General features: G+C 38.1%; 1 protein-coding gene across 1 annotated transcript; it reads right to left on the bottom strand.

The window, feature by feature from the left end:
- Window positions 1-1,205: 1,205 nt before the first annotated feature.
- LOC129038981 (vascular non-inflammatory molecule 3-like) lies at window positions 1,206-13,189 on the bottom strand. The gene is made up of 7 exons (XM_054492555.2): window positions 12,904-13,189; window positions 12,677-12,807; window positions 7,168-7,360; window positions 5,148-5,439; window positions 3,023-3,396; window positions 2,157-2,330; window positions 1,206-1,473 (listed from the first exon to the last, which is right to left on the bottom strand). The coding sequence occupies exons 1-7, from the start codon at window positions 13,114-13,116 to the stop codon at window positions 1,345-1,347; spliced, it is 1,506 nt and encodes a 501-aa protein (XP_054348530.2). The 5' UTR covers window positions 13,117-13,189; the 3' UTR covers window positions 1,206-1,344.
- Between the last annotated feature and the right edge of the window lie 234 nt (window positions 13,190-13,423).

The raw sequence follows: 13,423 nt of genomic DNA on the forward strand, positions 1-13,423 counted from the left end.
CCCTAGATCCCTTAAACCTTGATTCCATACAACACATGTTTCTGTGAGCACAAGGCTGGGGCTAAAGTTACAGATTAACAGAATCTCAAGGCAAAACAATTGTTCAGGATACAGTTCAAAATGGAGTTTCTTATGTCTTCCTTTTCTACATAGACACAGTAACAGTCTGATCTCTCTTTCTTTTCCCTACACAGGGAGCTCCCTACCTAGTGAGCCAAGGTCGTGCCACTGCATGCACTCCAGCCTGGGGGACAGAGTGAGACTCCGTCTCAAAAAAAAAAAAAAAAAAAAAAAAAATCCATTTTAAGTATCCAATTTCCATACAAATAGAACACAAGGGTCAAATTAGTCATGACTAAAGCGACAATACTAGCTACAAAGTTGTTCATAGTTACTTTAAAAGATGTCCTTATTCTTTAACTTCCTTTATCTTAATTGGCTGGAATCAAATACCCTCTGCAAATTCAAAATTCATCCTATGTATTTACAAATGAAGTGCATTAGTCAGGGTTCTCCAGAGAAACTGAACCAACAGGCGAGAGACAGAGAAAGAGATTTATGATAAGGTATTGGCTCAGACAGTTATGAAGGCTGAGAAATCCCGTGGTCTGGTCTGCCATTTGCAAGCTGGAGATGCAGGAAAGCCAGGGGTGTCATTGGAAGGCCTGAGAGCTGGAGAGTTGGTGGTGTCAATTCCAGTCCAGGCCTGAAGGCCTGAAAACCAGGAGCACATGTAGGCAGGAGAAGATCTCTATCCAGCTTGAATAGTCTGGCAGAAAATGAATTCAAACCTCCTCCTTCTTGTTTTTCTCTGCAGGCCCTCAAGGGACTGGAGGATGCCCATTCACATTGGGGAGGACCATCTGCTTTACTCAGTCCACCAATTCAAATGCTATTCTCTTCCTTGAAACACGCTCACAGACACACCCAGAAATAATGGTTAACCAGCTACCTGGGCATCTCATGACCCAGTCAAATCAACACATAAAATTAACCATCATATGATGGAAACAACACTTGCATATATTAGTGCAGTTACTGCAAAAGGATTTTTCTAGGACCTCCTCCTATTTAAATATATGTTCCACTATACATATACATACTTACATATACTTAAACTCACATACACGGAGGATGAATGCAGCTCCCATAAATGAACCTGTGCTATACCAAACATGTAAAAGTGAAATTTGCACACACACTTGTTGCTTTTCAAATCTGCCTAAGTTTATTATATTTGTTTCCGTAAGTTTATGACATCTCTTCTAAACAGACACTAACGGATCTCTTTTTTTTCTTCCTCTCTTAGCCAGGCTAATCCTAAAGGGGCCCTGCTAAAGGAGATCACGGGAATTTCCCAGATCCCTGCCCTAAGCGTGGAGGGTCCTTCTCAAACACTCTTCCATACAGGGCCATAACTAAGACAGGCAAAGGGGCTCCACTTCGGCTCCTCAAGTGTCCATCTCTTGAAATCTGGTCAAAGAAAGCAAAGGATTAACTTCAGTTCAGAGTTTACGTTACAACCTAGAGCCCTTCTCTGGCAAGATCACTCCCGCCTAAAGCAGTGTAGAATGGTAAAAATCACACAGGATTTGGTGTTGGAAGACCCAGGGTCATATTTCAAGTCTGAAAGTAGAGGGACTTTGCGTGAAAGTGCAGCAAACAAATTTGTTGCACAGGTGGTCAAATAAGAATATGTATAAAAATATGTTCTTCAAACTCATGAAACACTATACAAAATATTAGTTATTACTATAATTATAACAACTTCTCAAAATAGTATACCCAGAAAATAAGTTGTAGATGCATTATTTAACGTATTTAATTTGCACCTTCTACACCATGCAAATGACAACATTATTGCCATTATCAGCAGTCAATATTTTTATTTTAGCTTCTCTGTGAATTTACTGTTGCCTTGAATATCAACATCACATTTATGTTAAAAAAAATGAACCCCAAATTCTCCATCACAGCCTAATGGCAATCTAAAACCACAATTTATATTCCATATCATAGTTTCCACAGCCTTAAGGTGTTTCTTGTAGAATGTGAACCACGATATTGCTATACTCTCATTATTTCAAAGATTTTCATTATGCTGCTCTACCCGTCTGCTCTGCTCGAAGGAATTTATCATCCTGCACACCTCCTACCTCATAATGTCTTTCAGGGGCAAGCTGACTCCCACTTAGAATGATCTGTGGGAAAACATAACGCGTTCCGAATGTGCCACTGAGGGAGAAGTCTTCAAACTTGGTAAAAGTTGACCCCACAGGTTCTCCACACGTTTCCAGGTCAGTGGTTTGACACTTCAGTAATGTGCATATCTATGGAAGAAAAGAAAAGAGAAGGAGTCAGAAAACTTGCAAATATTTTCTCAGCTAAATAATGCAATTTCAAACTATAAATGAATATTTAAATTGCCTCATAAGAAGTATTTTTCAAACTGCGGGTAACAGCTTATTAGTGAATCCTAAAATCAATATAGTGGGTCAGGATTAACACTTTTTATACTGAAGTCAAATAGAATAGACTAGGATTTTAAAAATCAGAGTGCATTGCACATAATAGCTATTTCTAATTCTATTTTAAATTATTTCATAAACGATTTCTATTAAATATCTTTTTTTTATTCAGTCACACATGCACTTGGCTACACTGGGTTATGAGGTGAAATATCCTTCTTTCTCTGGATTTAGTTGAAGACAATTTGAAAAACACTGCTCTAAAGTAACCTGACGGGAAAAGAGAATACACAGAAATTGCAGCTTTTGAAATCTGAACCTGGCCAGCTGAGAACTAATCAATTTGCTTTATGTTTTTGCCTTGCAACTAAAAGAACTAATTCTGTTCTTGCTAAGACCGAACAAATAATGTGTTCTGGGGACAAAATTCCGTGATAAATATAACATTACTAATTATAAAATTAGCTAAATCCAGCCCAATTTTCAAAGAAAGGCAATGATGACCTAGAGGAAAAACTGATAATAAGGCCACTAACATATTTAAGCATTTCTACCTGTAAGTAATATTGGCCTTCTACTGTGTGCAGTCCATCAAAAGTACCTAGGGCATAGACCTCGTCTGTTCGCTTCTCAGACATCTTGTAAGTTAAGTGACAACACAGATCTTTCTGGCAAACTGTGTAATTTCCTGTATTTCGCTTAAGCTCAGTGAAGGTAAACTCATCAAAATAAATCATCCCCGGAAAATCTGACTGTTCAGAGGAAAATGGCTTGGCACTGCTGGCATACGCATGCCAGTCAACAGCTGCAGGGTAGGTGGGCTCACGGCGGGGCTGAGACTTCAGTTCTGAGAGCAACAGCTGACCACTCTCTGTTTCCATGTCATAGTAGTACACCTTGACTGCTTCTGGGGCGTAGATTCCACTCCCTACAAGCAACATAAAGAAACACAAACATTGGTTTCAGATTTGTTATGGTGACCAACTAATAGAATATTCCCATGTAAAATTAAATACGAAGTTATTAAAGCATATTTTCAAGATCGTTAAGGAGATAGCTGTTACATCGGCCTAAGCTCCAATTTGACTCTGTGTCCTCCATAAGGTACTACTTGCACTGAAATTATCATTTGACATGGAGGGCATAGTTTTAAGCTAACTTAGCAACAAACTAGAAAATCCCCCCAACATGAAGAATAATTTTAGCTCTCCACTGACGATTTAGTTTATTTGTGTTTGGGATTTGTTATTCAACAAATAACAAAACAGTTAAAAAGGAAGCCTGCATTACTTTGAACGTGGATATGATAAAGGAGAAACTCTAAAAACCTGATTAAGTCAAAAGAGATTTTTATCACTTCAACAAGTTTTTTTTAATGCTTGAAATATTTTTATTTATTTGTATTTTTTTCTTCCAACTGTTATTTTAGGTATAGAAGGGGAATGTGTGAAGGTTTGTTACATGGGTAAATTGCATGTTGCTGGGGTTTGGTGTGCAAATGATTTTGTCACCCAGGTGGTGAGCATAGTATCCAATAGGTAGTTTTTCAATCATCACCCTCCTCCCACCGTCCCCCCTCAAGTAAGCCCTGGTGTCTATTGTTCCCCTCTTTGTGTTCATGTGTACTCAATGTTTAATTTCAACTCATGAGAACATGTGGTATTTGATTTTCTGTTCCTTTGTTAATTCGCTGAGGATAATGACCTCCAGTTGCATCCATCTTGTTGCAAAGGACATTATTTCATTCTTTGTTATGGCTATGTAGTATTCTATAGTATATACGTATCACATTTTCTTTATCCACTTCACCGTTGATGAGCACCTGGGTTGATTCCATGTTATTGCTATTGCGAAAACTGCTGCAATGAACATACAAGGGCATGTGTCTTTATGGTAGAATGATTTATATTCCTTCTGGTATATACCTATTAATGGGATTGCTGAGTCGAATGGCAGTTCTGTTTTAAGTTCTCTGAGAAATCGCCAAACTGCTTTCCACTGTGGCTGCACTAATTTACATTTTCACCCGCAGTGTATAAGCATTCCCTTTTTCTTCACAACCTCGCCAGCATCTGTTTGTTTTTTATTTTTTAATCATAGCCATTCTGACTGGAGTGAGGTGGTATCTCAGTGTGGTTTTGATTTGCACTTCTCTAATGATTAGTGATGTTGAGCATTTTTACATGCTTGTTAGCCACATGTACGTCTTCTTTTGAGAAGTGTCCGTTCATGTCCTTTGTCCATTTTTTAGTGGGATAGTTTGTTTTTTGTTTGTTGATTTGTTTAAGTTCCTTATGGATTCTAGATATTAGATTTTTATGAAATGCATAGTTTGCAAATATTTTCCTCTGCTTGTAGGTTATCTCTTTACTCTAAACAACCAGACTTATTTCAGTATTACTAATGCACATTGGCTAGGAAGTTGCTTAGAATTGGCTTTGATTTTTTTACGTGACTTCCTCCAGCTCCGATTTCCTTTCAAGTAAAATTGAGATAATAATGTTTGCCTCCTTTATTCACAAGGACAATGAATGTTCCTTAAGTAGAAACAAATGCTATTATTAATTTTGTGATGTTAAAATTGGTAATAAAGTTATTAAACAAAAGTTTGTGGCTTGAAAATCAATGAAGCCTTCCTAAGACTGTCACTCCCACTTGGTGCAGGCCTCTGTGAGTTACCTGTCATGTGCATGCTGGTGTTGTGGGTATTTGCAGCAAGTAGATTGACTCCCATGGACTTGGCCCATGCTGAATGGAAGGGAACAGCCGAGAGGAGGGGCAGCGTGTTGTACCATGCTGTGGGGTAGAGAATGCTGTCAACTTGAAACTCGTCCACCACCACCACAGCTGGGTCATGAGAAAAAATGTCAAAGCAAGTAAAAATGCCAAACTTCCCAAAGGGAGTGTCAAAAGTCACAAGTTCTGAATCCTTGGGGAAATCAAACTGAATTTCAGGTGCAAAAAGATTGTACTGTTGATAAAAAGCAAAGAAGAAGAAAATTAATAAGAAAACTGCCAAATAGATATGATCAATTAAGTCTTTCCCCCTTAAATCTTTCCTCTCATGTATGTTGACATGCAGGTTTAAAACTGTTACGCATAGGCCAGGTGTGGTGGCTTACGCCTGTAATCCCAGCACTTTAGGAGGCTGAGGAGGGTGGATCATTTGAGGTCAGGAGTTCAAGACCAGCCTGGCCAATGTGGTGAAACCCTGTCTCTATTACAAATATCAAAAAAAAATTAGCCAGGCATGATGGCATGCGCCTGTAATCCCAGCTACTGGTAGGCTGAGGCAGGAGGAGCCCCTGAACCCAGGAGGCCGAGGTTGCAGTGAGCCAAGGTGGCGCCACTGCACTCCAGCCTGGGCAACAGAGCGAGATTCCATTTCCAAAATCAACAACAACAACAAAATAAAACTGTTACACACACATTTATAAAAATCATCCCCACTATACCACCATCTATAAATTTTCTTACTGTGACATTACTCAAAAAACTTTATTTTTTTATAGCCAATGAATGAAACCACATATACAAATGATATTTAAAATGTGAAAATTTATATCTTAAAATCACAGGTTGAAATCTTGAATCCTACACTTCTCAGACTGTTTTCCACTGTATTCTTTAAATTTCAAGAGCACTACCATGTTAATAAAATAAACTTTGTCATGTGTCCCAATGATACTGCCGGGTTTATAGAAGTGAAGTCCACTGAAAATTAATTTAGACAATGCAGTTGCTACATATTATTAATTAGTAAGCCATTAGTAATTTTATTTAATTTTTCAGCCTGATTCTTTTTCCAAAACTCCACTTAACCTGGGATCAGGAGTACAGCATATGTTTTGCTCAGGTTCTTGTTTGGCCTGTTGTGTACATGTGTGTGCTCTGGGGAGAGCTACTTCCCACCTCTGTGGTCCATGGAGGCCTCTTGCTCCTCCATTCTCCTCCCATGTGGCAGCCTATCCTTCATCCTTTGGTGATTAGCTCAGGAAAGGCACATCACCTAATTGAATCAAGGAGTGATAAGGCCTTTGCGGGGTTCTAGGAGGGAAAAATACACCCTTCCTGTAGATTTTGTTGATGAAGATGTGAATTTCGTGTTGCTCTAGCAATGTGACTTCTAAAAGGAGAGTTCCTCTCAGAAAGAGGCTGTAACAAAGGGCTAGGAGAGCTAGAGGGGTGGATGATAACTTTGGAGCCTCTGAGTGTCAGACTGCACTGAAATGAGACCTATCCTTTCTATGATACACATTTTTACATGTGCATAAGCAAGGAAATTTCCATCTCTTTAAAGCCACTTTCAGTTGAGGTTTTGTTTTCATTGCAATCAAAAAAGTCCTAATGGAATATATGGTAGCTTAGTATGAAATGCTAACAAATTGGGCTGAAAAATGAACCGGATATTAAATCATGAATGAAACAGAATGTTTACTTCTTTTTCAGAGAACATTAAAAGCTTTGTGTGGCTATTGTCACATCCATTTAAATATTCTACCATATTCTGTTTTATGATAAATGCAAACCCAGAACACTTATATGGAACTGAATTAAATCTCCTTTTCAACTATGATGTAATAATTATAAGATGCATCTATAACAGTTCTCTCCCCAACATTCAACAGACAAACACACATACGTACCACAAGCACACAGAAGAAGTAACAAGTTGAGCCAAGGCACAAGTGATTCTCACCTTATGGTAGCGTGCCACCAGTTTTCCCTGAGAATCAAACACCACATCAGTGTTGTATTGGTAACGGCCATCAGGGGGACATTGAGAGTCACTGGCATTGCATGGCTTCTTGTCCCCAATATTAGCCACGACATAGATAGAGTTGTCCTTGGCCAGGCAGCTGAGTCTTTGTTGCACTGGTGTGTTGCCGAACCTAATTCAATAGACATTTCCTCAAACTTACGATATTTTAGTGATTTCTGAAATACCAAAGTGATACTTGATTTGCCCATTACCTGTAACACAACAGCTCTAGGTCAAGAATCAACAGAAAATATTTTAAAACTCTCATGTGATATAGTGTTTATCTTCCTGAAAGCTAACCTAATTTACTATGCCAAACTCCAGATTACAGTACAAGACTGAAGGAAAGAAAAGATGGAAGAGGAAGAGGAGGATGAAAAGAAGCAGCACATTCTCTTATGAAGTGCTCCCAGGAAGATAAATGAAGCACTTGAAATTTAGCAGACTCTGCTAATGGAGAGGACCTTTTCTATAATCCAAGCCATAATTTGTACAAGTTTGCCGATACGAGATGTGGTTGGAAACAGAAATGCCAGGTGACAGTAAAGAGTTTGTACCCTCCAGATTGTCTCTATAAAAAAAAAAAAATATATAGCAGTAAGTAGTGGAAATGTTAAAAATTAAAATAAAAAATAAAAAGCACTTCACTGTGCTGGCTCAGTTTCCTCATCTGTCGAATGTAACATAAGAGCTTCCTTTCTGCCTTAGTGGATCCACATGAGAAATCCTGAGATAAGTACAGACATGAAATTGTTTTACCAAGTCCATCCATATTAAAGATATTTATCCTTGATATAAGAAGAGAATGTGGCATGGTGATAGCTGGCTTCAAATATTTGAAAGGCTTAATTTATAGGAGATGGGTCATATGTGTGAACATAGCATAGAATGCAGGAAAAAGATGAAAGGAAGTTAAAGTGAGGCAGATTTCAGCAGAAAATAGGACAAAAAATGTTTAGCAACCAGCTCACTCTGCCAAATAAGTGGATTTACTAGTCACTAAAAATTGTATTATAATATGGTGCATCTAGGCCCTTAGAGTCCATTCTGTTAGCACAGCTTAAAGGACATAGCTGTTTTAATTCCAGCCAATCTAATGACCAATCATGAGATCATAAGCCTTCCTTTTTTCACATATTTGTAATGCAAATAGTAATGCCAACTACATAAATTGAACGTAATAATGTGTATAGTATACCAGGTACAGTTCTTGGGACCAAGTAAGTGCTCAGTAAATGAAAACTGCTATTATGGATTGTGTGATTAGAGGCCATTCCATGTCTCTCTATGAACTCACAGCCCCTCTGCGATTGAGGTTAAACTAACCTTTGAATAAAAAGGACAGATTAATGGCCTGCTGGTTTAGACATTTTCCTTTTATTTTCTTCTAAAAAAAAACAGAGAACTACTATTAATATTCATACTCATTAAGACCTTTAATAAGTTTATCACGTCCTTTGTTTTTCTTTTCTTGACTAAATAATTTGAGTTATTTAATATTTCCTACTAGTTACTCATGAAAAAAGCCCATGGAACTGTTTGACACGTCAGCATTCTAAATATTTAAACACACAAGGATGACCACATGATTCTCTACTATTCTCTTCAGGGACAAATATCACTAGGGAGAAAACTGACTTTCTTTTTCAATATTATCATTATATTAAATACTGGATTTCTCCTTTTTGTAACACAAAACTGAAAGGTTGTCATTTGAATAAGTAGGTGTAAGAGTTCATAATGTTGACATTTCATCAGTCACTTACTTTCCCAACTTAAAATAATTTATCGATAGCTAATTACCAAATTTATGGATATCTTTTCCCTGGAAAAGTCAGTTTCATTAGCCCAGTCAAATACAGTACATTTTTGTGTAAGCCTCATCAACTGCAACAAATAATGATTCCTTCCTGTTCTGGGAAACGCCTCATAAGCAAGTAGATGTTGAGTCATAGTGACATGGTTTCTGTAAACACAGACCATGCAATGTTTAGAGAATATTTTTCCAAAGGGAAAAATCCCAGAGTGAGGCTTGACTCACATAGCTGAGCCTGAATGTTGCACCATTAAGCATGACTTTCCACTTAATTTACATAGGGAAAATTATCAAAGAAGTTTCTCTTTTTGCACAATAGGTGTAGTTCTAAACAGGTGCATGTAAATTTAAAATTAGCAAGTTAAATGACTTCTTAACCCATCAATTTTGCCATTTAAAGAAATAATCTTAAACTATTTTTAAAAGTTAATACAACTAAAATAATCTATTTCCCAGATATCATATTTATTATGCATATTTTCTTTAAGAAAATTACGCCTAAATTACATCTACTAATAACTACTAAAGTCTCTCAAAGGACAAGAACACAAAGAAGTTCAGACTCAGTCCTTTCTGTTAAAAAAAAAAGGAATAGTGACAGCTAGCATTGGAGAGTGCATTACAATGTACAAATTCCTTGTGTATTACCTCATTATTCTTGTCTACTCTGTAAGAGAATTAAGGGACTCTATTATCCCTATTTTATAGATAAAGAAACAGAAATGTTAAGCATTTAGGTTATATGCTTACATCACTCAGCTAGGTGGTCGTAAAATGTGGTCCCAGAAGCAGGGCTTCCTTTTTCAAGTCCTATACAATTTCCATTGGGCATATTGATTGCATTGTAAATGATAGTGATAGCATTGGAAACAGTCTCATTCATCTTTTTACTCTTCCTGTGAAGGAGGCAGGTGTCCATGGATGAACCAACTTACTTGTATTTGGGACACAGGTTCTAGATATTCCAACTTGGTCACTTTGTTCAAACCCAATTAAACACATTTACTATAAAAATTGTGTATATATCTACTTTTTTTTTTTTTTTTTTTTGAGATCGAGTCTCACTCTGTTGCCCAGGCTGGAGTGCAGTGGCGTGATCTCAGCTCACTGCAAACTCTGCCTCCTGGGTTCAAGCAATTCTGCCTCAGCCTCCCAAGTAGCTGGGATTATAGGCATGCACAACCACACCCAGCTAATGTTTGTATTTTTTAGTAGAGACGGGGTTTCACCATGTTGGCCAGGCTGGTCTCAACTCCGGACCTCAGGTGATTAGCCCACCTCCACCTCCCAAAGTGCTGGGATTACAGGCATGAGCCACCACACCCAGCCTATACCTACTATTTTTTTAAGACAAGGTCTTACTGTCACTCAGGCTGGAGTGCAGTGGTGCAATCATAGCTCACTGCAGCCTCAAACTCCTGGGCTCCAGTGATCCTCCTGCTTCAGCCTCTCGAGTAGCTGGGATTATAGGTGTGTGCCACCACACCTGGCTAATTTTTTTATTTGCAGATACAGGGTCTGGCTTTGCTGTGCGGGCTGGTCTCAAACTTCTGGCTTCAAGCAATCCTCCTGCTTTGGCTTCCCACAGTGATGGGATTACAAATGTAAGCCACCACACCTGGTCACACCTGCTATTCTTGAAAGACAATTGCAACAAATAACCAACTAGTCATCAGTATCTCAAGTCATTTACCAAACAGGAGATATGCCAGATGATATACATTATGAAACATAGGCAGTATCTGCAGATTCAACACTATTTCTTTTCTTTTCTTTTTTTTTTTTTTTTTTTTTTTTTGAGAAAGAGTCTCGCTCTATCATTCAAGCAATTATCCTGCCTCAGCCTCCTGAGTAGCTGGGATTACAAGCACACACCACCATGCCCAGCTAATTTTTGTATTTTAGTAGAGACAGGGTTTTACCATGTTGGCCAGGCTGGTCTCAAACTCCTGATCTCAAGTAATCCACCCGCCTTGGCCTTCCAAAATGCTGGGATTATAGGCATGACCCACAGCACCCGGCCTCAACACTATTTTTATCAAACTACCAGTGTCATTTTTTCACAGATTTAGAAACAAATTTCTAAAATTCATATGGAACCAAAAAAGAGCCTGAATCGCCAAACCAATCCTAAGCAAAAAGAACAAAGCCTGAGGCATCACATTACCTAAGGCTACAGTAATCAAAACAACATGGTGTTATTAGAAAAACAGACACATAGACCAATAGAACAGAATAGAGAGCCTAGAAACAAAGCTGCACACCTACAGCCATCTGTAGCTCAAACAAAGTTCACAAAAATAAGCATGGGGAAAGGACTCCTTATTCAACAAAAGGTGGTGGAATATCTGGCTAGCCATACGCAGAAGATTGAAACTGGACCCCTGTCTTTCACCATATACAAAAATTAACTCAAGATGGATTAAAGATTTAAATGTATGACCTCAAACTATAAGAATCCTAGAAGAAAATCTAAGAAACACCATTCTGGACATGAACCTTGGAAAATAATTTATGACTAAGTCCTCAAAAGCAATTGCAACAAAAACAAAACTTGACACATAGGACCTAATTTAACTAAAGAGCTCTGTACAGCAAAAGCAACTATCAACAGAGTAAATAGACAACCTACAGAATGGGAGAAAATATTTGCAAACTAGACATCTAGCAAAGGTCTACTATCCAGAATCCATAAGGAACTTAAATCAATAAGCAAAAACAAAACAAATAACCCCATTGAAAAGTGGGCAAAAGACATGAACAGACACTTCTCAAAAGAGGACATACAAGTGGCCAAAAGACACGTGAACAAACACTCAACATCACTTATCATCAGAGAAATGCCAAGCAAAACCACAATGAGATATCATCTCACACCAGTCAGAATGACTATTAAAAAAAAGTCAAATAATAAAAGATGCTATGGAGAAAAGGGAACGCTTATACAGTATTGGTGGAAATGTAAATTAGTTCAGCCATTGTGGAAAGCAGTTTGGAGATTTCTCAGAGAACTTAAAACACAGCAACCATTCGACTCACAATCCCATTACTAGGTATATACCCAAAGGAAAGGAAATCATTCTACCAAAAAGACTCATGCACTTGTATGTTCATCGCAGCCCTTTTCACAACAGCAAAGATATGGAATTAACCTAGGTGCCCACAAGAAGGAACAAAATCATGTCTTTTGCAGCAACAAAGGACATTATCCTCAACGAGTTAACACAGGAACAGAAAACCAAATACTGCATGTTCTCACTTATAAGTGGGAGCTAAGCATTGGGAACTCATGGCCATAAAGATGAGAACAATAGACACTGGGAACTAATAGAGGGGAGAGAGAGAGAGGAAGGCAAGGGCTGAAAACCTTCCTATTGGATACTATGCTGGGTGGTGCAATCATTGTACCCCAATCCTCAGCGTCATGCAATTTGCCCATGTAACAAACCTGCACATGTACTCCCTCAATCTAAACTAAAAGTTGAAATTACAGGGGAAAAAAAAGCATCTACATCTTATGCCACAGATTGACTATTTATCAACACAATTACCAGTCAATTTCAGTGAGTTTACTGTTGGTGTTTTACAAAATCACAACTTTTTGTTTAGAAATTAATGATATGACATTACCTCCAGGGGTCTCTACATGGAATCCAGTTCACTCCAGGGTCTGGTATATCCTCTAGATAGGGGTAAATGCTCTCCCTGGTGAAGACCCAACCATAGATTCCATCTTCTGGGGTCACAATGATATGTGCACCCTGCTCGAAACAAGTGGGGCAAAAAAGTTTCTCATTAATTCCAAATACTCTTTTACCAAACTGCAAATCTCCTTTACAATTATAAAAGGGTAATACCTGCTTCGCTGCCAGCTTAACTACTTTCTCCAAAACATCTATGTTCTTGTTCATCAGGAGCAAAGCTTCTTCTTTTGAAACAGGTGTTTCTGTTCTGTTTGGTAATATCACCGCATGCTCATATACTGCAGCAATAAAAGTGTCCAGTGCACCAACACTCAGGGCAAGGAGGGCAAAAACTGCCACACATTTTGGAAAATATGATATAATCATAACTAAAATTTTAGTGATCTTTGAAAAACAAACTCAGATTCTTACGTTATGTTTAACTGGAAAAACTTTACATTAAATCCCTTCCGGCAATCAGCTGTTTATATTTTCTTGCACATACATTACACAACACAGCATTGAGAAAGGATGTTGTGCAAGAAAACTGACAGCCAGGATGTAATTGGATTGATTCAAGTGTACAGTGCAGTTGTTGACATTGTTCAGAGTCAACTCAACACTAAAAGATTAAGCCAACCAGATGAATTCACCCCAGTCCAAAACACACTGGCAGTTGAAGTCTTTTCTTTTA

This window comes from Pongo pygmaeus, chromosome 5 (genome assembly GCF_028885625.2).
Source record: "Pongo pygmaeus isolate AG05252 chromosome 5, NHGRI_mPonPyg2-v2.0_pri, whole genome shotgun sequence".
NCBI lineage: Eukaryota > Metazoa > Chordata > Mammalia > Primates > Hominidae > Pongo > Pongo pygmaeus.

Coding starts and splice junctions, on each gene's coding strand:
- LOC129038981 (XM_054492555.2), bottom strand. CDS start 13,116: ATGATTATATCATATTTTCCAAAATGTGTGGCAGTTTTTGCCCTCCTT. Junction 2,331..3,022: donor AAGGCCAATATTACTTACAG/GTAGAAATGCTT, acceptor TTTCTTCCATAG/ATATGCACATTACTGAAGTG. Junction 1,474..2,156: donor CCCCTGAAAGACATTATGAG/GTAGGAGGTGTG, acceptor TTCTTTGACCAG/ATTTCAAGAGATGGACACTT.